The sequence below is a fragment of the Echiichthys vipera genome (genome assembly GCF_963691815.1).
Source record: "Echiichthys vipera genome assembly, chromosome: 4".
Lineage (NCBI taxonomy): Eukaryota > Metazoa > Chordata > Actinopteri > Perciformes > Trachinidae > Echiichthys > Echiichthys vipera.
The window spans coordinates 9337741-9362408 of NC_139829.1; the positions used below are offsets into that span (position 1 = coordinate 9337741).

At 45.2% G+C, this 24668-nt stretch overlaps 1 protein-coding gene across 3 annotated transcripts in view; it reads left to right on the top strand.

Moving 5' to 3' along the window:
- The window catches only part of kremen1 (kringle containing transmembrane protein 1), a 92750-nt gene that overhangs the window by 49483 nt on the left and 18599 nt on the right, over positions 1-24668 (top strand). For all 3 annotated transcript variants that reach the window (XM_083912220.1, XM_083912219.1, XM_083912221.1), the window contains one exon: positions 3944-4035. In XM_083912220.1, the coding sequence (XP_083768346.1) occupies positions 3944-4035 (92 nt within the window). The remainder of the gene's footprint in view (positions 1-3943; positions 4036-24668) is intronic.

A 24668-nucleotide genomic window follows, 5' to 3' on the forward strand; every position in this document is an offset into this window, starting at 1 on the left:
AAAACCATGGATAATCATCAAACCTCAATGTCAACAGTTTTCAATGGAATTCTCAAAAAACTAACATCTTGAATCCTGGGCAAATAAAACCAAAATGAACAACATGGATAGATAGAAGAAAGGAGAAGAAATGAGTTAAGAAACATAGTGTTCTGTTTACCAGCCGCACATGACACTGTGACATCACAACGTCATATTTTGCACAAGCGGACCGCGGGAGAACAACAAGAGACAGTAGACTATACATATTGCGCCACAACCACCAAAGCCCTCTTCTTCAATACATGCATTCATGCAGCACAGCAGCAGGCAGCAGTTTCAATGCTAAATCATCCAAGTCAATTAAAGAGTCTTCTCTCAGGCAGTAAATTGCCAGACTCTCATCTGCTGTTGACCTCAAATCCCAATCCAGACAAGCCTTTCACCAACACTTTCCAATCAACGTTTCTCCCCTTTTCACTTCTGCAAAATTAGCTTTCATCTGTTTTTTACATGTCTACAAATTCAACCAAACAGTTTAACACGTGAAAAACAACTACAAACATGTTATTCCCAGCATGAGCACATTTAGTCTGATGTAAGTGAAATTTTTATATACATTTTCAAGGTGATTGTAAATTTTTCTGATTAAGGTACGTGGAAAATGTTTATCAAAGAAAAATCTTTTGAACAGCAGCCAGCCAAGAACAGCTGTTTTCCTCTGTGTGCACATGTTAGCCAGTCTTGCCTTCAAGTGCAGGACCGTAGAGCCTGTGAGGTGAAATTAAATGTGGCTATAATTGGCTCCATTGCAAAGTGTGTGGCTCGCTCTGAGCAAAATGAGGCAATCAGCGTAATTGTGCCAATTAAGTGTCCAAACATCTTCTGTGATCTACCTCTGGGTATATCGGAGTGTTTCAACAAGCTCTTCTACTCAGAGCCAAGCAGGGACATCTCTGACGTACATCGATGTGAATGCACCACCGCCTACCCCCTAAACACACACACACACACACCCACACTGGCAGCAACTTTTTTATCAGAGTGTCACCACAACGACAGAAGTCTTTCTCTGTGCTGCCGGGTTAAACGAATGGATTTCCGTCCATCGAGGTTCTCCTCTTATCTACACTGTGGCACCTCGGCTAATCTGACGCTGTCTGCTCTCTCCCTCCCCTCACACACACACACACACACACACACACACACACACACACACACACACACACACACACACACACACACACACACACACACACACACACACACACACACACACACACACACACACACACACACACACACACACACTGGCACCTCAGGGCATGATTGATAATGTTTCTCTGTCATGTGGGCTGGCCTGTTCCCCCGTAGCCCTGCGGACGATGTTCCCATGGTTTGGATAAAAGGGTGTGTGCAGGTGTGTGTCTGGAAAACAAGGGATGAAACACCAGACGTTTGGGAGAGAGAGAGAGAGCTTAAAGAGGCACACTACCTCATTTACTGATCAAAGATGCCGGTGGGGATGGGTGGTCGACTGAGGATGTTTTTTTTTTTTTATGCTGATGGTTGTAATTCATGCTTGCCTCCTTAGGGAGTGATTAAGAAAGTGCAGTAAATTACATAAGTGGCGGTAGATGAGCTCTTGGGGACTATTATTTCAAAAAGGCCTATTTCACATTGACAGTGATGAAAAAGAGAAGGAGAGAGAGAAATAGAGAAAGGCTATATAATCCAATGTTTTGATGGTTGGATCCAGTTTTTTTTGCCCATTTCATTTCAGTGGTAGCCTCAGGCTAAACAAACAGGTGTCTGCCTCCATTCTGGGTTGAGCAACAAACAGATCTGGGCCCATGATACGATGTCGAAATTTACTGGAACATGAGGCTGGTTTCCTGGGAACATGGGGAAATGTCAGGTTGAGAGAAGATCTGGGTTGCTTTGGATTGCAGAATGTTAGAATAAAAAAGAATGAATTAAAAATGTGACTGGACAAGCTCTTTACTCACATTCCTACTGAGGACAGGCCGCAAGAAAGAGAGATAACCGTTTGCCAGATATTAAGAGTGAAAAGCTTTAAGGCACTTTAACTTGAGTTCAACCCCAAAAAAGAACATCTTTGTCAATACCTCATTCTGAGTGTGAAAAGAGAGGAGGAAACTCAGGATAGTGTTTTTGATAGGAGAAGAAAAGAAATGGAAACGCCCTTCACAACTTTGCTCACAAAAGGTGAAACGGGATAGTGCAGCGCCCCAGGGCTTTTTTTGAGATGCTACAATGAGGTGTGTCAAAAGAGAAGAGAAAAGGTCTCCAGCAATTACAGTCAAATAGGAAAAAAATAGCAATGTCATCTTAGAGAGCTCTATGAGTCGACAGGGTGTGTATTTTTACAGTTCACACTAATCCTGAAATAGAGCCTAAAGAGTTGAAACAGCACCAAGACTAGCTGTTTTGATATCATTTATCAGCAATTTAGAAGTTTCCATGAGGGGTCATCATGTACAAAGTCGCTGATCACCCTGGAGATACGGAGCCTGCACAAAGCTCCATCTTGAATTCCACTTCTTCATTGCTTTGTCAGTGAATCTGAAAAAAGCAAAAGCACCAAAGGGGCCTGTCAGCCTTATTATGATGGGTTAAAAGTGCCTTGATGAGATTTAAAAAGAGGCTGCGTACTCAGACAAAAGCCTTGCCCCATTACCCATCCGTTTTTTTCAGGTCTGAGTCTGACCCCAGAACAAAGAGCCTTCGGTCAAGCCTCCAGCACGCAGAGAAAGAGGCTAAACCAACAAGCGTAATGGGGTTGCTACTGGGGATGATTGACGCATCCAAGATAATCTCCCCCTGAAACATTATTGAGTATTCAGCCCTCTGCAGCAGGGGTTTTCAAGTTGATAGTTTGTCTTTGTGTTATTTAGCCATCATATCTCTGCCGTCTTCCCTTCCTTCTCCCACTTTATCTTTCTCTATCTTCTCTGTCTTTTCATCCCTTTTGTCCCCGACACACCTCTGCTTCTACACTGAGACCGACAAGTACGAAGATGTAGTGTAAACATGATGTTCATCCACATAAGTTCTATATATTTTTGTTAAGATCTCAGTCCACTCTGACACCCCAAAACAATTTTAAAAAACTGCTAAATCTCGTCCTTATTACCTTTTTGGAGAGAAAAAAACAGCATCACAGCCAAAATGCGGGACAGGCACAACCATGTTCATCTGCTGAGTCTTGGCTGGTTAAACCACAACTCTGTCCCTTGCTGTATCATGTTTATGGAAAAGTTTAAATCCAGCCAATTCTATGAGTTTGTTGTTCTCAATTACATATATTGTCAGAGGGATTTGATTGATATGACAACTTATGAATGTAACTGTTCCTTTACTGCTACACAGAGATGCCCTGTCACATTATTTCCTTTAAAAAATATTGTTTGATCATGAAAATAGCTGCTGATTAATCAAAAGAACAATGTATCGACTAACTGTTGCAGCACTAAAGTGGGAAAATCCTCATACATACAGGTAATGCTGGGCGATATGGCCAATACTACTGTATATACTGTATATCATGAGCATGTTTTCTGATTCAATTCTTAATTCAATAAATGAATAGTTGATATGAAATAACCACATGATACAGCGTTTTTGCAGAAGTGAGTATTTTCTCCTTTCATTAGGACCTTTAGTACAAAATGAATGCCCTACATACAGGTAACACTTGTACTGTGTGTTTGGTTGTATTGAAATTCAAAATGAGCGTTCACAGAGATGATAGAAAGCCCCATGCCTTTTTTTGTTTTTTTGGTTGTATCCACTCTGGGGAAAGTTTTTAAAAAACTCAACTTTTGGGCCCAAAACAAACTCGGCTAACTATTAACCTGAAGCCAAAATGGAGAGAAAAAGATTTATTATCAGATTTGACCAACATAGTGTGGACATAACGTTCACCCCTGTGTGTCTGCAGGAATCCTGATGGGGATGTTCAGCCGTGGTGCTACATTGCAGATCATGAAGATGGGATCTACTGGAGATACTGCGACATCCCTACATGCCAGAGTAAGACATTATTGCCACTCCTTTATATGTCTTTCTGCCTCTCTCTCTCTCTCTGGGCTCTGCCCTTCCATTGCTCTCTGGCCGTATCATGGACACATGGACCAGCCATTTTCATTTTCTGTTATGCTCATCTGCTTGCTATGAATAGACTGTGTAGCTTGTACACAGCTATCATCATCTAAAAAATGCTTCTAATTGCCTCCCGTCACCCCTCCTCCTGCCATGCCAGGGCCTGCCCTTACTTTAATGCAAGCTGTCAATCACTAGCCCTGTCTGTGTGTGTGTGTGTATGTGTGTGTGTGTCAGTGTCTGTGTGTCTGTGTGTGTGTGTGTGTGTTCGTACGTTTCCCCTTTGGCTTTATAGCTTGTTTTGACACGTCTTTCTTTATTTTTTCATGTGAGTGATTATGTGCATCTCCCTGTTTGAGGATATATTTGTAAGTTTTGTGCACATACAAGTGTGAGAGCGTCCCGTTCCAGTAAATCCAGGATTAATGCGTGTGTTTAAGTCAGGGAGATTTTGTGGTTAGGTGTTCTCTACCGGTTTGACACACATTTGCAAAAAGCTGCCTGTCTTTAATCCCATTACTTTCATTCCCTCCACCTTTTTAATCGCTGCTGTTGAAAACTGACTCAGGTGGATCAACCTGCGCTGTTTTCGATGCCAAGGATCTGAATTCCTTCAGCGGAGGTGCAGATGTAGCGATTTTGCAGCAAGCATGGTTTAGTTTTTTGAAGTAACTGTCACACATGTATATTACTAAAGGTAATTAAACGTTTTGCTTAGCCTGTTGAAACCCACCCTGGGCGTATGTGTAGGGTGAGACCAAAACTGTTTTGAGCCATGTTAGTACTGATGTAGTTCAGGTTGTGTATTAGCCATATTCTAAACATGCAAATTTCAGAAAAGAGAAGATGTTACCTTTCAAAAGAAGCCTCACACATGCATTCTTGACCTTCTTCTGTTCTAAGCTTAGGCTTCAAAAAATGTTTTTGTTTCTAACTCTACCCCTTAACCCGCCGGCTGGGTTTTAATAGGTTAATGTAATGTCAACATGTTCCATGTGTTCTTCCCTTTGCAAGGCGGATTAGGTCAGAAGGGTTATTGCATACTTTTACTAACTCAAAGAATCTGGTGACAATGTGAAAGATAAGGCGGCTGCTGAAATTCAGCCAAGCAGAACTCAAATACTCTGTTTAACTAAAATAAATATTTAATTTACCCATCAATCGTGAATTGCATTCGATCACTACTTTTTCTCTATATTTATCTGAAGTTAAACATTTGTTACCCCTCTAGCTATCTACAATTCTTTTCTTTTCCTCACCATAACTTTCTGTTATATCTTCACCGGACCCTTGCAATCCTTAATATTTTATGTATGGCCCCTTGATGAACCCTTGCAGTTTGCTCTTGAAATGATGAGAAAAGGAAACCAAGTCACGCATTGACATTTGTCTGAAATAATGCAGAAACAAGATCATATTGTGAGCGACCGTAGGGAGATGATGGAGAACTTACCACCTGAAGAGGGAACAAGATACAAAACCTACCGAGCCAACAATCCAGATATATCTGTACGTCCACTTTACACCAGAAACATACCTTACATTACAGATAATTTGAGAATAACCTTTACATTACCATTCTGCTTACAACGCGTGTTGCTGTAAGACCGGCATACAAAATTAAGAACACATACTAGTTTTTACAGATTAACTGATAGGAGTTTGTGTTAATTGTATTACTTTTTTAATATTTTTGGTTTATTGTATATATTATTTTTTCATATATTGTTTGGAACCAAATGTTTTATCTGTGTCTGTGTAGGAGGCAAAAGACAAAGACGTTTTAAAAGTGTTACGAGAAGGCTGATGAAAACCACACAAAATTTCCTCAATTAGGTGCTTCATAATAAAAGCCTTTAAACAACAAAACAACAGACTTTTACTGTGAAGATTTTTATAGGAAATGAAATGTGTTTATCTATTGGTATACAGCCTCTCCTCAAGTTTGCCATCTTCTAAAAAAGCAACAGGAAAGAGTAGCACATCCCTGCTGTGCAGTGGAGTCGAGTCGAGCCGGCATAGCTAATGAACAAACTCACTAGGAATTTAGGTTAAAAACTGTACTTTATAAAACCTTGCCACAACAGATAAAAGCCTAAAAGTAACCTGGTGTTCAGTGGTAAGCCAGTTGAGGGGAAATGGTGACACTCTGAGATGACCCACCCGGCCTTCCCTCAACCCCTCTAGCTATCCCACCATTATTCTGTCTGAGTAGCATGCTTGACTCAAGCCTGCTGTTTGAATGGCTTGCGTGTTTATATGTATAGGAGTTTGTGTGTATCCCATTAAGACTTTTGACTGACCTATTTCAGACAACTGTCCATTTAGCTCAGTTTTTCTAGGCCGATATCCCGAAACCATTGTGGTTTGGGAGGAAAGAGCGCGGCCCACACCGTCTCTGTGCCAAGCCGGGCTCGATCCCTTATCTTTGCTGAAATTAGGCCAGCTTTTGTTCCTGATGGGTTTGCTATGTGCTGGTTCAGCCTTGTTTTTGTCTAGGAACCAGCACTGTGCAGCTTGTAACCCATCCTTGCGACATCTGGCCCATTTCTAACAGCTGAGAGCTTCGCCCGTATCAAATGTTGTCTTACATGATCGTTCCTCTTTCTCTTTGGGGCATTTAAAGTTCTCCGTGTAAGAAAAGGAAGATGAGGTTTGCTGTGAGCCAGGCATCCAGTGTCATGAAAACATGCCTGCTCAGTGGAGATGATTTCTCCCCGCAGGGATACTAGGGAGCTTTCAGACACGAATGCTCCGTCTCATCTATTGTGAACCCACAATCGCCACGTGGTGCCTCACCTTCTGGCGGTGCCTGTTCTCAATCTGCTGCATTTGAAAGCTTTAGCTGCCAAGTGAGAGAATGCCGATGCTCTCTCAGTGTCAGTGTTCTCAGTCTGCGGCTGGCAACAAAAAGGCTGAAAAGCACAGCGGTGTGCCAGAGAAAAGGGCAACAGTGCTCTTTGTTTTCATTACGTCTGGCTTTTGTTTTGTCTGTGCCTTCGTTTTGTCTACTTTTTTTGCATATGTTTGATGTTGCGTGGTTGGTTAGTTGGTGGTCGCTCGCTGAGGCACCTGGGGCCTGCCAACGGTCCGTCTGTCATCCAGCTGGGTTCCCTGTCATCTAGGGTCATGCCACCCTGGTGAGGGTGACACACCCTGCTGAAGTACACAGTGCCAGACAGGTCACATGAGGCCAGAAACACAGTCTGACAGGGTGGATTATAGTATAGGTCACAACATCTGTTGATCCTAGTAATCCCTCATGGCAGCACTTATCATGTGGTGGAATTCTCTAAACATTTTTCAAAAAGGCGCGCTGTCAAGGTGCATCGACTATTGTACAGATTAACATTTCCACTGTGTCACGGTGAAAACTGGTTTTGACCACTAAATGTTCGGCGGAAGCATAACCCTGTCATCTTGAGCGTTATCATTTATTGAAGTTTTTGTATATCGGAAAACTATCATTTCTCAAATCTCAAATCAACTTTAACTAATTAATTTGAGCTATATTGAAAGGGTTTTCACCCTTTAGCTTACTGTGAAATTCGGTTTTCTCTGCACTGTAGGTCAGTTCAATACAGAGCAATTTTGAATCTAATGAGGAATGTACCAATGGAGCCTCTGGCAAAACCATTACGTACAAAGAGGTAAAACTCCAGAAACACTTGTATTATACAGAACAGCTTTATTGTTACTTAGGTCAAGGTATTTCAGCTTGTGGCCTTTATCAGGGTCACTGTGCCGGAAATCTTCGTTCTGCTTTTACAAACCAGTAGGTCCATCAGATCAAAACTTGAGTTGACAGCTCAGTAGATTATTAAGGGACTTTAATTTTTTAGTCTTACACAAGTTTGGTAGTCAGACGGTTCCGTGAAGGTCTGAAAATCAGTTTTATATATACTTGTACCAGGCCAATTTCCTCTAATGTCAGCTTAGTTTGAAAGTACACTTGTGATAAAACATCCATTCGCATTACTGATTTGAGTTACAAAATGATTCAGTTAAGGTTAACAACACCTTTAGTGACACATCTCAAGCATAGCTGTACTGTATGTGCAGATGTCAAAATAACTGTCTCCTTGACCTTTGGCAATGTGGTGCTTCCTGTTTCCTTTTTTTTCCCTACTGGAAGGACATTTTGTTTTGGGGTGGCTCCTTTAAGCTGACATGCATTTACTTCACGATATGTCCCAGGCTGAATTTGATTGACGCAGAGTGAAACTGTCGGGGTGAAGTCCTCGAGCGTTTGCCAAAAGACAAAGGCTCTTTGATCTGCATGGCAGGAGCTCATCTCTCAACAGCATACTGTAGAACCAAGAAAAACTTGTTGTTCCACTGTGTTTCCTGCAGAAAAGAGACTTGCAGCAGCTGTGAGGCTTTCCACTAATGGCACAATACTTTTTATCAAAATACTTATTTGGAATATATTTAATGTAGAGGATAATGAAAAGAATTGTTAAGTAAAGTGCAGGGATAAAAGTGGGCAATAAGCCCAGTTAAACGCTCACATCTTCTATATTTTACCTGGCAGGAATCCGACTCTTCAACATCAATTTTCTGGCTTTAAAGGTGCAGCTAGCAAGATTAAAAAGAACTCCTCTTTTATAGTATTTGTGCTTTTAAGGTTTAATTTAGGCTATACTTCATATCAATCAATAATAAGCATATTTAGACCTGTGGTGGAAGGCAAGGCTGTAGTCAAGACTAACTTCATCGAGTCCAAGTCAAGTCCAAGACCAGGTCCAGTTGAGTCAAGTCCAAGAACAAAAGTCAAGACCAAGTTAAGAGTGAGTCCAGAGCAAATCAATGTCTGTTCAAGGCCATAATAGGCAATATTGTCTCTCCACTAGTAATATGGTGATTGAGGCATAAGGACAGATCTATAAACAATCTTCTGATAGAGTTTAGGCAACGTTCTGTACAACTGATCCCGAATCAGCAGCTAGGAAGAACTTAAGCTGTTCTCAGCAGCTGAGTCCAACAGGGCACAAGACCAAGGCAAGTGCAAGACTTAAAAAATTAGGGGTTTTGAAACCACTGCATCCCGGGTGCAATGCAATCGACCCCTTCCATGGCCGCCCCTTTTTTTAGGAGTGTTGAGAGTGGGGGACAAAGGACGTTCAAGGGGAGATAGCAGGTCAACAGTAGATACCAGAAAGAAGTGGTGTACATCATCTGAAAGCTGGGACTCTGAAGTTTATTTGATCTCATTGTCATTCAGATATCTTAAGCTCAGAGGTCAAGGGACCCCTTTTTTAAAATTGCCATGCCAGTTGTCCTTTCCAGAGCGTTTTTCAATTCAAGATTCAAGATTCAAGAAGCTTTATTTATCCCGAGGGAAATTATTGTGCAACAGTTTCATACAAAGGCGGAAAAGGATCAGAGTAACAATAAGCATAAAAACATAAATCAAATCAAAATAAAGCTAACGTCAGATAAATCAGATAAATCAAGCAATGAACCAAGTGTGACAGAGTGCAACAGACGTCGTGGTTAAGCGTAGGTATATACAATATACAACAATACGCAGCGTGCAGTTTAGCAGCAGATTGAAATAAAATAAGTACAAACTAAATAAGTGAGAAGGAGCGATAAGTTATAAGTGTTAAAAATGTTAAAAATGTAGCAGCATGTCCTACAGAACTAAGTGACAGTATGGCACAGTGGAGTGTAGCAGCATTTCGTACTTCAGTCAGTTACAGTAAACCACAGTGAAATGTAGCAGCATGTCCTAAAGCACAGTAAGTGTATCAGCAGATAGTTACAGTAAACCATTAATAAATAAATAAAGTGATGTCGTGGTGATATAAGTGACAGTGTCGAATAGCAGCATTACTTACTGAAGTAAGTGACAGTACAACTGAATAAAGTACAACTGAATAAAGTGATGCAGTGATGGTAAATAGTGACAAAGTGACATTTTCAGGATACAGTGTCTCCACTGTTCCTTACCTGACTGGGGGGAGATGAATTATAAAGTTTGATGGCCGCCGGAAGAAAAGACTTCCTCCGGCGTTCAGTATTACACCGGGGGAGAATGAGTCTATGGCTGAAGCTGCTTCTGCTGGAGGTCAGCAGCTGGTGGAGAGGGTGAGAGTTATTGTCCAGGATGCTGTGCAGTTTAGACAGCATCCTCCTCTCAGACACCGCCACCAAAGAGTCCAGTTTGACCCCCAGGACGGAGCCAGCCTTCCTGATGATCTTACTGATCCTCTTTGCGTCTGCTGCCCTCAGTCTGCTGCCCCAGCACACAACAGCAAAGAAGATGGCACTGGCTACCACTGACTGGTAGAACATCCTCAGCATGGTGTTACAAACATTGAACGACCGGAGCCTCCTCAGGAAATAGAGGCGACTCTGGCCCTTCTTGTATACAGCCTCAGTGTTCTTGGAAAAGTCCAGTTTGTTGTCCAGGTGTACTCCAAGATATTTGTAATCCTGGACAACATCCACAGTCAGTCCGTTGATGGAGATGGGTGTGGGGGCAGATTTACTCCTGCGGAAATCCACCACTAGCTCCTTTGTCTTGGTGGCGTTTAGAATCAGGTGATTAGCTGCACACCAGTCGACAAAGGAGTCCACAACGCCCCTGTACTCCTCCTCCTTCCCCTCACTGACACAGCCAACAATTGCAGAATCGTCGGCAAACTTCTGCAGGTGGCAGGACTCAGAGAGGAACTGAAAGTCTGAGGTGTACAGGGTGAACAGAAATGGGGAAAGAACAGTACCCTGTGGAGCTCCAGTGCTGCAGACCACGGTGTCAGACACTCCGTCCTGCAGTCTGACATACTGTGGTCGACCCGTCAAGTAATCCGTAATCCAGGAAACCAGGGGAGGGTCCACCTGCATCGCCGCCAGCTTCCGTCCCAGCAGAGCAGGCCGGATGGTGTTGAACGCACTTGAGAAGTCCATGAACAAGATTCTCACTGTGGTCCCCGCTCTGTCCAGGTGGGCGCAGGCCCGGTTGAGCAGGAAGATGATAGCATCCTCCACTCCTAGTCTCGGCTGGTAGGCAAACTGTAGAGGGTCCAGTGATGAGCTGACCAGGGGCCGAAGAAGTGAAAGAACCAGCCTCTCCAGGGACTTCATCAGGTGCGACGTCAGCGCCACCGGTCTGTAGTCTTCTGAGGTGCTGGGACGCACCTTCTTTGGTAATGGTACCAGGCAGGATGTCTTCCACAGCACAGGGACCTTCTCGAGACTCAGGCTGAGGTTGTAGATGTGCTGCAGGACTCCACACAGCTGGATTGCACAAGTTTTGAGGACCCTCGGGCTGACACCGTCGGGACCCGCTGCCTTGCCTGGGCGGAGTCTGCACAGCTCCTTCCTCACCTGCTCTGCAGTGAAGGTCTGTCTGCTGTGTGTGTTGGTGGGGGTGGAGAGAGGTGATGGCGGGGGGGAGGGGACAGGTAGGGCAAAATCAGGAAGGAATTGAGGGGGAGGTGTCAGCAGGGTTGGAGGTTTGGAGGTGGGTGGTTGTAGAGGAGCCGTGGGGAGGTGGTCCAGAGCCCTTTCATCAAATCTGTTGAAGAACAGATTTAGCTCATTGGCACGTTCAGTACCACCTCCTACCGTCTGGCTACCAGATGGTTTGTATCCAGTGATGCTCCTCATGCCGCTCCACACGTCCTTTAAGCTGTTCTGCTGGAGTTTGTGCTCCAGCTTCCTCCTGTAGGTGTCTTTGCCCTGTTGGATCCTCTCCTTCAGCTCCCTCTGGACCTGCCTCATCTGCTCTCTGTCCCCCTCTCTGAAGGCCCTCTTCTTCGCATTCAGCAGGACCTTGATGTCTCTGGTGACCCACGGCTTGTTATTTGGGAAACAGAGTACAGTCTCTGTAGGAACAACGCTGTCCACACAGAAATTGATGTACCCTGTTATGCAGTCCGTGAGATCATCAAGGTCCTCCCCATGTGAATTACAGAGCAAATCCCAGTCTGTGAGTTCAAAGCAACCCTGTAAAGCTTCGTCAGTCTCCTGTGACCATCTCCTCACAGTCCTGGTGGTCACAGGAAGCCGCTGGACTTGGGGCTTATACAGGGGCTGCAGATGGATGAGGTTGTGATCTGATCTTCCAAGAGGAGGAAGGGCAGTGGAGCTGTAAGCCTCCTTAACATTAGCATACAGCAGGTCCAGTGTCTTGTTTTCCCTGGTGGGACAGTCCACAAACTGCTTGAAAGTGGGCAGTGTTGCAGCCAGAGTGATGTGGTTGAAGTCCCCAGATATTGCAATGAATGCGTCTGGGTGCCGTGTCTGAAGTCCCGCGACGACGGTGTGGATGACGTCACTCGCGCGCGCCGCGTTTGCAGTCGGAGGAACGTAAACAACCAGAACGATCACGTGTGAAAACTCCCTCGGCAGATAATATGGCCGCAGACTCACGGCAAGCAGCTCAATGTCCGGGCTACACACACGCTCCTTTACAGTCACGTGTCCAGGATGACACCACTTGTTGTTAATAAGAATAGCAAGTCCCCCACCTTTCCTCTTGCCACTCTCACGGTGACTCCTGTCCGCCCGAACAGTCTGAAAGCCGTCCACAGTTACGTTCGAGTCCGGGATGTCCTCGTGGAGCCACGTCTCCGTGAAACACAGCACACTGCTCACACGATACATCCACTGAGTCTTCACCAGGCCCGCCAGCTCGTCCATCTTATTAGCCAGCGACCTCACGTTCCCCATGGTGATGGAAGGGAGAGATGGTTTATATCTCCTCTTCTTTTCCCGTTGTTTACGTCCAGCCTTACATCCCCTGTACTTTCTCCTCAGTTCTTTGGGGATTTCAGGCCTCTCCCGCATTAGCGCCGTCGGTGCTAGCGACAACAGCTGTTCACGGGTGTAAACAATGGAGCCGCCGCATTGTTGTGTCCAGACGGAGACGCGGTCGGCAAAAATAGTCCCAAGAATGAGACAAACGGACAAAAAACACGTAAGAAAGTTCACGAACATAGTTGGCTAAGGTTAGCACTACGACTTACAGGAAAAAGTACTGATAAAAAGACAGTAAAATAAGATAAATAGCAAAAAAGTGCGGAAAGGAGAGGGAGCAACTGTTGCTGGCTGCCGCTTTACACAGCGCCGGAACCGGAAGCCCCCTTCCTGACAAGCTAGCATGTTATGTCTCATCTGATATTCCATCCATCATCCATCATCTGCAACAGCTCGTCTCTAACAGGGTTGCGGAGGGCTTGAGCCGATCCCAGCTGACAGTGGGCGTAAGGCGGGGTACACCCTGGACAGGACACCAGTCTATCGCAGGGCACACAGACAGAGACAGACAACCATTCAAATTCACATTCACACCTAAAGGCAATTTAGAGTCATCAATTAACCCAGCATACTACAGCCTTCGAAAGACAAAATGTCGGTACATCTAATCTACTAGAATTTGCAAACATAGTTATAGTTCACTTATATTTTTGTTGGTAGCACTTTATTATACTGTACTAACTGCTACTTCAACTTCGACTTGGAGTATTTTTACACTATTGCAACTTTGACTTCTTCCACCACTGATGTGTTTTCTATTAAAGGTGTGGTAGCATATTTTTCCACACCCTTATATGTAATGTGACTGACAATACCTGATGTGTCGTAATGAGACTCATTATCTGTACACCGCATTCCCAGAAGCTGCTATGTGATATTTAAAGATGTTCTTTTGTAAACGAGCTGTCAGTGTGTTTACACCTGAGACTTGATGTATGACTTGAATACCTCACTAACAGTACGTAGTTATACTTTTAATCTATTTTAATAATTGAGGGAACATCTGATTAACAGTGTCTGTCATCATGGAACAATGGTCTTAATATCCATCTGGCAATGCTAACCAGCCACACCTTGAATACATTTGAACAAAGTAGTTATGTGTCAAGCCCACAATTTTATTACTGAACGTTGAGGAAAATATGCAGTGATGAGATATTGCCTTAATTAAGAGTGATTTATGAAGCCGCTTAATGCGCTTTGAAGTTGTGGGACACATGAGGAGACCGTCAACTAGTGTGTGTAATTAATCTGACCACATATATATGTCCTGTCCAAGGTGCAACCTTCTGGGATGAAACTGAGCAGTCCATGGGTCAGGGGTTTACAAGGTTTAAGTGTTTTTTCTTGCCTTGATTGCTGTAAATGTCAATCTTCTTTGCTCAGATACAAGCTGCTAAATGTACAGTTTTATGAAAGACAAAAGAAATACCACCAGTTCTTTTGCAGTGCGACTATTCTTGCTGGGCCAAAGTATGAATACCTGACAAAGAAACTGTGAAATTTGTGACTTCCTGACTTCTCCTCCAGTGCCACCACAAGGCATTCATGGTCCCCAGGGGATGAATCCTCACGACTTTGGTGATCCTTTGAGTTTTCTTCCGGCTCCACCAGAAGGTCAAAGTTGTGACTCATTTAGAGAAATATCTTAACATCTGCTGCATGGATGGAAGTTCCCTGACCCCAAAGTTATGTCTAGAGTGATTAAATTCTTGTTATTTATTCTTGATAAATGACTTAAATGAGTATCTGATGATTAAGAGATGAGTCAAGATCATGTTTAGACCGAGAAGTGTCGAGACATGTCAAGACCGGACAGAACCAGGGCAAAATAAGTCAATATTCAAGACCAAAATGAGAATAAGCACACAATTTCGTGTACAAATGAACTGAGCCTCTTAAAGATGAAGAGGTGTACTCATCTTTTCACTCTCGAGGAGCATCTATCCATAATTGTAGGATATGCACAGGTGTTATTCCTTTAATTGCGGAACAATGCAGATCAGGATTTGAAGTTTCTTTAATAGGCAGGAAAAGTCAAACGGCTGACTGAATTCCCAAACAAAGACGAACATGCCGGACGCGTAGTATGGAAACCGAGCCCAGACTAGAGCACCACAGCCCTTCCTCGTGGCTGTTGTGGTTGCCTGAACCAGGGATGCTTTCAGGTTCTCTTTCATAATATTTCGTTCGATGTCTCACTATGGGATGCACGCCTCGCTGCAGCCCTCAGAAGCATTTATCTCATTACGCCAATCCTGATTGGCTGGTGAAAGGTGTCCGTCCGCCACAGGTAGTCCCAGCTACCTTAAATAGCTCATGCGGATGCCACCACCTCATTCAAACACCTCTTCTCACTCAGAGCATATCTCGCGTCCAGGGCTAGCTAGCTTAACTGTCCACAGACAGATCTTATTTAGCTAAACGCCCTCACACCAGAGGGCATGGAGACTCCGGAGCAAGACTCTGTCGCTGCGGGAATAAGATATCGAGCATGGATCCACACCAGGTCACGAGCCAGGGACATCGATAGCCGCCCGGGCGTGTTCCAGCCCCAGAAAGCATGAGCGCTTTCTGGGGCTGGAACACGCCCGGGCGGCTATCGATGTCCCTGGCTCGTTTCCACACTGTGCTGTGTTCACTAAGAAGAGTCTCCGCAGACGACTAGCCCGCCAGGCTAGCCTGTCTGGACATGACCCCTATCTCCCTTCCGACGGCGCTGCCGTCGACGGTGGAGCGGTCCTGGATTTGGACTATAGGGAAGATGACGATGGCGCCTTGGGACTCCTCATATCAGAGGATGAAGAAGAGAACGACATCTTCATCACTCGGGCCCAGGCTGTAAAGCCCGCGGCCTCCGTCGCCTCTCGGGATGGAGACGAGGGTAGCACACCAGCTTCTCCCTCTCCCAGCTCGGACATGCTAGATGTGTGCAAACGCGCTGCTGCCCGGCTGGGCATCCCCTGGCCTGCTGTCGTAGCTGAGACCACCCGGTCACGCTACGAGGGGAAGAAATTGCCCTTGGCCAAGAGCGCGACGAAGCAACGTCTACCCGGAGCTGCTGGAGGAGGTGGCGCGCTCATGGAGAGATCGCCCCTACAGCAGCCGGAGCCCGATTCCTGCCGCCTCGTCCCTCGACTGTGAGGCGATGGAGAGCCTGGGTCTGCTCCGTATGCCTCGGATGGAGCTAGTTGCAGCGCACCTTCACCCCCAGCTGTCAGCAGTGTCCTCCCGGAGCCCCAGCCTGCCGTCCAAGTCCGACCGTTTTCAGTCAGCCCTGACTGAGAAGGCGTACAAGGCGGCGGCGTTCTCGGCCAGAGCGCTCAACGTCCTCTCACTGCTCACGGCTTACCAGGCTGAGTTATGCAAAGATGTTGTGCTAACTCAGGACCCAAACGCGTGGGAGGAGATACCGGTCATCACCGACCTGTGTCTCCGTGTCCAACGCTGCGCGGTCCGGGCCACGGGAAGAGTGCTGGGGACCATGGTTCTGCAGGAAAGAGCGCGGTGGCTCAGCCTTGCCAACCTGTCAAACAGGGAGAAGGATGACGTCCTGGACATGCCCATTGTCCCGGAGGGGATTTTTGGCTCCGCGTTAGCATCCATGCAACGACGGTGTGAAGCCAAAAAGAAGGAGGATGAAGCCCTCAAGCTCTGCCTCCCTCGAAAGCCCCTGACTTCTTCCACGCTTGCGCAGCGTAAAACCTTTGCGCAGGCTGCTTCCCATGTTTCGCAGTTCAAAATGAGACCGAAACTATCGAAGCCCCAGCCCGTCCCACCCACCGCGTCTGGTCGGCCCGGCTGGTTTAAGAAGCCCTCGACCCCAGCTACAGCTTGCGTCGGCACAGCTTGCGTCGGCACAGCTTGCGTCGGCACAGCTTGCGTCGGCACAGCCTGCGCAAGCTGCCGGCAACCAGGCGAGAAAGAAGAAGAGAGCGGCCTGACGCGCCCCTCTCTCCACCGGTGTTGCAGTTAGAAGTTCCCCGTTCTCCAGCTCCACCTGTTTGGCTTCTGAGTGTGCATCTAGGGGCCCCCCACGCCCCTATCTCCCAGCTGCCACGGACCATGTCAGAGCAGACCGGGAGAGACGGATATTTGACTGCGGAGGGTTCAGCGGTTGCCCCTCTTCCATGTCCACAAGCACGCACACACACGCACACAATGTTTTCAAATAAAATAAAATGTGACCCGCTGTCACATCCAGGCCGAGAGCCGAGGGCGCAGCTAATAAAAACCAAAGCTATCAAAATAAACAGCGTTGTGGCGGCACCCGCTGTCTCTCCCCGGAGAAATGCCACGGCTTTCCCCGGGGCGGACGGCGGAGTCCCCGCCGCTGTGCTGTCCTTCCGGGCCAAGGTGCACAGCACCGCCCGGGGGTCATGTCAGTATTCCACCAGGAGAGGGCGCCACCGCACCGAGGTTGGGCTCTCATGGTAGAGGAGCTGCAGCGTGTGTCACCTCTCTGCCGCAGGTGGGAGAGATGGGCCGCGCTCGTAGCTCCACCCTGGGTGCTGAGGACGATTTCGAGGGGGTGCAGGCGCTGTTCCCCCACGATTTGCAGGCATAATACACTCCCAGTGTCAGCTCGTGTTTTACAGGAGGAAATCCTCTCACTGTTAAACAAAGGAGCAATCTGTGTCGTTCCTCCCGCACAGTGTCAGAGCGGTTTTTACTCCAGGTATTTTCTGGTCCCCAAACGGGGGGGGGTATTCGCCCTATCCTGGATCTACGTGCTCTGAACAAATATCTCGGGAAATACAAGTTCAGGATGCTTACACACGCATCCCTGCTGCGCCTGGTGCGACAGAACGATTGGTTCACTTCTGTCGATCTGAAAGACGCGTATTTCCACATTACGATCTATCCTCCCCACAGGAAGTATCTGAGGTCGACTTTCCGGGGGACTTGCTAAGAGTACCGCGTGCTCCCGTTCGGTCTGTCTTTAAGCCCGAGGGTGTTCGTACGGTGCACGGAAGCAGCGGTCGCCCTGCTGAGATGGCAGGGCATCCGCTTGGCCACATATCTGGACGATTGGCTGATTTTGGCACAATCGAAGCAGGAGGCCACAGCGCACATGCGCGATCTCACACAACACCTATTCGATCTGGGTTTTGTGATAAACGCGGAAAAGAGCATGCTGTCCCTGACACAGAATCTTTCTGGGATTATCCCTGGACTCGGTGACTTTCACAGCGTGCCTCTCGGCGGAACGAGTGAAAGCTTTCAGGGCATGCGCTTTTTCTTCCGGGAAAATCTGTCCAATTCAGATTATGTCTTCGGTTACTCGGAAGGATGGCGTCCGCCATTCTCTGCGCCACTGGCGAGCCCCGTCCTTTCTGACCCGTGGGGTACCCATGGGCCCCGTTCTGTCCAGGAAGGTGGTCACTACGGACGCCAGCCTGACAGGGTGGGGCGGAATCCACGAGGGCCGATCGGTGAGGGGCCGCTAGAGTGTGGGCCTCCAGCGGTCTCACATAAATTTTCTGGAACTTTCAGCAGTGTTTCTGTCTCTGAAACGCTTCCTTCCGTCTCATATTGGTCATCATGTCCTGGTGAGGACGGACAATACGACGACGGTGGCGTATATCAACCGTCAAAGGGGGTTACGCTCTCGTCAGTTGCACATGCTGGCACGCAGACTGATCCTGTGGAGCTGTGGTCGTCTCCTATCCATGAGAGCGGCGCACGTCCCGGGAGCTCTGAACACGGGCGCGCACATGTTGTCCAGGGGAGCGCCAGTATACGGGGAGTTGACTCTGCACCCGGAGATTGTGGAACAGATCTGGGCCCGTTATGGGCGGGCCGCAGTGGACCTTTTCGCGACGAGAGGAAACGCGCAGTGCGCGCTGTTTTACTCTCTGCGCAGCATGGGCGCAGCATGGGCGCAGCATGGGCGCTCCCCTCGGCGTAGACGCACTAGCGCACGCCTGGCCGCGCAAGCTTCTTTACGCATTCCCTCACCTGGCCTTGATACCGAGGCGTGCATCCCATAGTGAGACATCTCACTCATATTACTCAGAGAACCGGGGCTATGTAAATAACCTAAAGTTCTGTTATTGCAGTTTTTCTTTCTCTCTCTCTCTCTCTCTCTCTCTCTCTCTCTCTCTCTCTCTCTCTCTCTCTCTCTCTCTCTCTCTCTCTCTCTCTCTGTCATTGTTTTCAGCAGCAGAATATTTCCCCTAGGTGGTCTTGTACTAGCTTTCACCACAGCTAACTCTCCCAACCAGCATACTGAGGCAGGTTGAGGCATCACTGAGCACAGAAGGGTGTGTGTCTTTGTGTTACTCAGTGTGTGTGTGTGTGTGTGTGTGTTTGTCTGTGTGTGTATGTGTTTGTCTGTGTGTGTGAGAGAGAGAGAGAGTGAGAGAGAGAGAGAATGTGAGAGAGAGACACACCTGTGCTTTTGAGAAAGGACATTTTTGTGAAGTGAGCTCAATTTTTGACCATTCCTTACCTCTTTAGGGGCTGATGCAGATTAAAATTACGAGGGTCAAGTTTGGGGTAAGGTCAGGCATGTTGTGCTGAGGCTTAAGTTGTGGCTATCATACTGTTGTGAAACATAAAAGCAATATTCTGATTTGTTAAAACTCAAAGTAAGATTTCTAACAGATGATCTAATAGATAAAAAAGCTTATCATGTGGCTCCCCTTAAAACAAAGACCCAATGAACATAGTTAAAACATGTTTAAAGGATTATTTCCTACCAACCAAATTAATTATTATACATTTTCATAGAAATATGCCAACCTCTTTTTTTAGACCTGTTTTATGTATAGAATCACTGAAGGTACCACGGGCACACTTATACAACCTGACCTTTACACTGGGATGAAGTTAACTTTGCTAATAATAGACTTGTTACCCACCCACACACTATAGAAATGGGGGAGGTTACTTTTGTGGATTACATGATTTTGTATTTATTTATAATTCTTACTTCTTTTTTTAATGTCAGCTTGTCAACTTGCTTCTTTTCTTATGTTTTTGTGTTTCTGCTGCTTTGTTTTATTGTGCAAATAAATAAAATTTAAAAAATCAAGTCAGATGTTTAGGCACTATAGATTTAGAGCTGTGAATCAGGAGCCTGTAGCAGAGCATAGACTATGAAATATGGCTGTAGTGACGTTGCCCATAGGTTTCTGAAGAGCCAATGGGACTTTCCTTAATATCATTTTTAACGGATGAGTTATATAGAAAGCCACCACCCTGTACCACCCTGTTATGAAGTGGGAAAGTAACTATGAGATCAAAACTTTTTTGTACCAGGCTGTAAACATGTTTATTACTGCTGTAAAGTTGAGCATTTGAACATGAGGTTCTATGGAGATTGACTTGTTTTTGGAACCAGCCTCAAGTGGTCTTTCATGAAACTATAGTTTCTACGTGTTTTTCATCCGTGTTGGCATCGGTTTTCAGCCCTGGAGGTTGCAACTTGCGTCAAAGCATTTTTTTTTTTTTTACTAAAGTTTGATTTCTCAAAAAATAAAGATCATACACATTTTTATCGATATTTGGCATTTGGGTGCTAATTTTTGCACATCTGTCAGTTTGGCTTGTCCCCTCTCACCTGCATTAGGCCTTTCCTTACCTGGCAAAGAGGGTTGGGGAGCTTTGAACACACTCATTGTTATCATACTCTGACCTCTGAGGTCCTCATAGCTCCACCCACTACTGCCCTCAAGGGAAATACCTGCCTACAGCACCGCAAGGGAACTCTCAGACAGAAACTAGAGAGTACAGACTCCCACAAAAACAAGCCATAAGATATCAGGTAGATTTAATCTCTCTCTCTCTCTCTGGCTCCTTCTCCCTCTCAACACGGCTGGGGTTAAAACCAGCCAGGGCCATTAGAGAATTAAAGGTATTGATTACGAGGTGAGCCAGTGGTGTAGAATGTTTGCTAATGAGAACAAGTAGATGGCCATTGTTCAGTGCTTGTCTTGGAAAAGAGGGGGAGATAAATAACAGGTCAACCAATTTAGCTCTCAGGAATGAGGGCTCACAAGCAAATGTAGACCAGCGTGGTTCTATCAAGGTTAGTCAGATCATGGCTTAACATATGTATGTGGTCTATATGGTGGTCCATAGCCAGATATCTTGGCTATTTGTGTCAATATTGCCATTACATTTACTGTAATATGTATGGGCTTGACTCCCTGATTCTTGTGTCTCATATTATAAAAATCAGTTTTTGATCCCAGCTTGTTTAAAACCATAGTGGAGCATCACAGTTTTACGCGCAAGTGACGCCAAACGTTCCAGAGAACGGTAATATGTGACGAGTTGGGATGAAAATAGGTTCTAAAAAATTACCATTGACACACATTGTGACGCATGATAAGATCTTAAAATGGTCTAAAATGACTAAAAGAGGATAAATGTTTATGTTGTCCTCCTTGACAAGAGCTACACGGGGGCCAAGAAACCTTAACCTCAACATCAATATCTGTTGGGTAGACTGCCATGAAAGTTGCTGACCACATTCCTGCTTCCCAGAGAGGATAAATGTTTTTGATTTCTGATCTGATCCACTCTATTAATTGTTTTCTTGTGCTACCCTCAAAACAAAATGTCAACTGTGCACACATGATGCAGTATGTAATGATCTAATGGGCAGATTTATAGATGAAATTTACAGAGCACATTATTACTTCCCCTTTAAAAAGCCCCTTTGATTAATGACCGCATGCCTTTTTCTCTTGCTCCAAAAGATGTTTAGTTTGAGGGCTGATTAGTCTCTGAGAAAGTAACAAGCATAATATTGCCGTTGTCTTTCATTGCCATTACTGGTAGTATTAGTAGACTTGTGTTAACTACTCACCATTGTTTTAAACAATGTCTGCAACATTTTTTTCATTACATTACATTAATTTAGCTGATAATAAGTGCATTCAACAGTGAAGATTACCACCCAAAAATGACAAGAATCATGGAAGTAGTTTTATATTGTATTCTACCTTTATTAAACCAGATTGAGAACCAATTCTCTTACAATAAAGACCTGGCACCACATAAGCAAAACTGCTTCAAAGAGCTACATTTTAGAGACAAGAGATAGACAAAGGTGTTTTTCATGTCTTCACCTTTTCATGGATCAAAATGCAGTCTGAACAGGTGATTTTTGGTCTGTAGGGTTTCTGCTGTCCAGCAATTTGCATTATGGGGGTTAATAAGTACTAGCGACTTGAATCAGATTCCCGCTTCCCATTGTGGCGTCTTAGTGTAATTTGTGGTGACATCAGCATAGTAGTGTTATAACATTTGCCCCAGTTCAATGATGTGAGATGATGCACTTTTTTTGCAAGTTATGTTTTTAAGCAACTTGCATTTGAACATCAAATGAAGGTTTGTTGTAATACAACATCTCCTAATTTGAATTTGAGAAGATGAGAAAAGAAAAGATCTGAATGCACTTCACACTGATCACATGCAAGGGAGTTGTTGTGAGGGACTTTCCAAGCTGCATCAGGACATCCTGCCACATAACACAAACCAAAAACAAGAAGCCAGTCTTTTTGAAAGTGAATGATGATAAACTGAATTGCACTGCTCTGTGTATCAGAAGCCTGAGGTGGTCATAGTGTGTCTGCTCGTCTTTTCATCTCCCAGTCGCCCTGGTATTAAGTCCCTTGGGACTCCTCGGGATACAGATTTATTTGGTTTTTCAGTGGTACAGTGTGGCGGCCATTTTTCATCTCTTCCCCCCGCATTGTTCGGCCCAGTCTCTGAGGAGGCACTAATTATTCATTTAAAGCTTCGGCTCTTCCCTCTTCCCCCTAATTAGATGGTTAGTCACTCTCCCAGGGCCCCGGGCTGGGGCATTGATCTACTCCATCTCAAGCTTGTTGTAACACAGCCTCCACACACACACACACACACACACACACACACCAGATATACAACAGTGGAGTCTCGCTCTCTCTCTCTCTATCTCTCTCTCTCTCTCTCTCTCTCTCTCTCTCTCTCTCTCTTTCTCTCTTTCTCACACAAACACACGCATGCTCACTTCCCAGCGGCCTGTTTTGAATATCCCACTAGCAAAGTCAGTCTGCTGGATACAAACACTTCCCCCATTCTGTCCAACAATAAGTCCCTTATTGTTTAACTGTAAACTGTTCTCATTTACAGGCTGGATGATTTATGATCTCCATAGAAAAGCAAAACATGAACCGAAACACATAATAAGCAACTCCCACCACCTCACAAACAATACAGAGTTTCCAGAAATGCTCGTCCTCGGGGGAGTCAGTGGCATATTTCTCTGTTTCTCTTGTTGCAGGCTGTGGTGCAGTCGACAACACTAATCACAGGCTAGATGAGACGCAGCAGCTGTATTTGTTTATGTATTGAATATACTGTACTACAAAAGGGGTAATAAATGGAGCTGAGACACAATGAAAGGGGGCAGAGCCAGGAATAAAGGTGAGATGGAGGGGGGAAAATCACATAAACACCGACTGTGATAGGTGTTGTTTCCTTGCTTTGTTGCACTTGAGCATTCCTGGGAAGGCAGTGTATGTTCCAAAGAGGTGTGTGTGTGTGTGTGTGTGTGTGTGTGTGTGTGTGTGTGTGTGTGTGTGTGTGTGTGTGTGTGTGTGTGTGTGTGTGTGTGTGTGTGCATCAAATTTGAATTGTTAACCTGCTGGTGTGCATAAATGGGTTTGTGGGAGTGTTTCCAAGGCTTCAACATACCTGTGTTTTAAATTACTAGCATCAAGCCTTTCAGCACTTGAGGAATGCGCTTATAAAATCCCGCTTCTCCTCTTTTGACCTCACAGCTTTAACATCGCTTCTCTAATGTGGAAGCACTAATGACTTTTTTTTGTCTCTGAGTCTGTTTACACTGTAATTGCATGTTAATGAAGCAGTGGTGCTGCTTCAGGGATGGATTTGGCCGCAATGAAAGGTATATTTGGCCCAGTGTTTCCTCAAAACATTTTGGTAAGGTTTTGTCACGCTTAACAGAGATTTCCATGTCTTTAGATACAATTTACTTTCTATTTAGTCATAGGCGATACCAATGCTAATGCAACATAAAGAGAAATGTTTATGCATTCACAACACGGTGAGAAGACAGAGCATGTGATATTGGACAAAAATATAAACACAGAAAGAAGAGGAGGATGAATAGCTGCACTCACTGGGATTAATGTATGATTCTCTGCCTGAGGACAAGGAAAGAGAATATGTTTTTCTGTGCCTCATCAGTGTGATGGAGCTCGACTGGTCCGAGATTACATTATTTTCAATACTGGAAATTTGATAGAACGTCTCACCCACTGTAGGCATGGGACAGGGAAAGTAATTGTGATTCACAAAGTTATCGGGATAATCATCAAAATATGTAGCCTGGAAACCAGAAATATTTGCAGAGCTCATGTTTCATTTGTTCTGGCTGGTACGTCTAGTCCTGTCTAGATGGCGACCCTAGATGTGCGAGACTAACTTCCCGACCACCTACAGTAACTTAACCATTCAATATCAATGCCTAACCTTAACCATCTCACCAGAGTTTTTGCAAATCTTGGGTTACCAAGACATAACCTGTATGTCTGGCCCCTCTCCCATTCAGACATATTTTCTAGATCTGACGGACCAATCTCATGTTGGGCGGGTTTAAGATGGTGACTGTAAGCAAATAGTCTCTTGTTCTGTTAATCAGCTATTCCATTATTAGCTACTGCTCTATATGAAATCAGCAGGTATGAAAAGAAACAAATCAGCAATTATCCCTAAAATGTAAAATAATTATATGTACAACATTTTTTTTTTAAATGGGAATTGTAAAGGAGGAG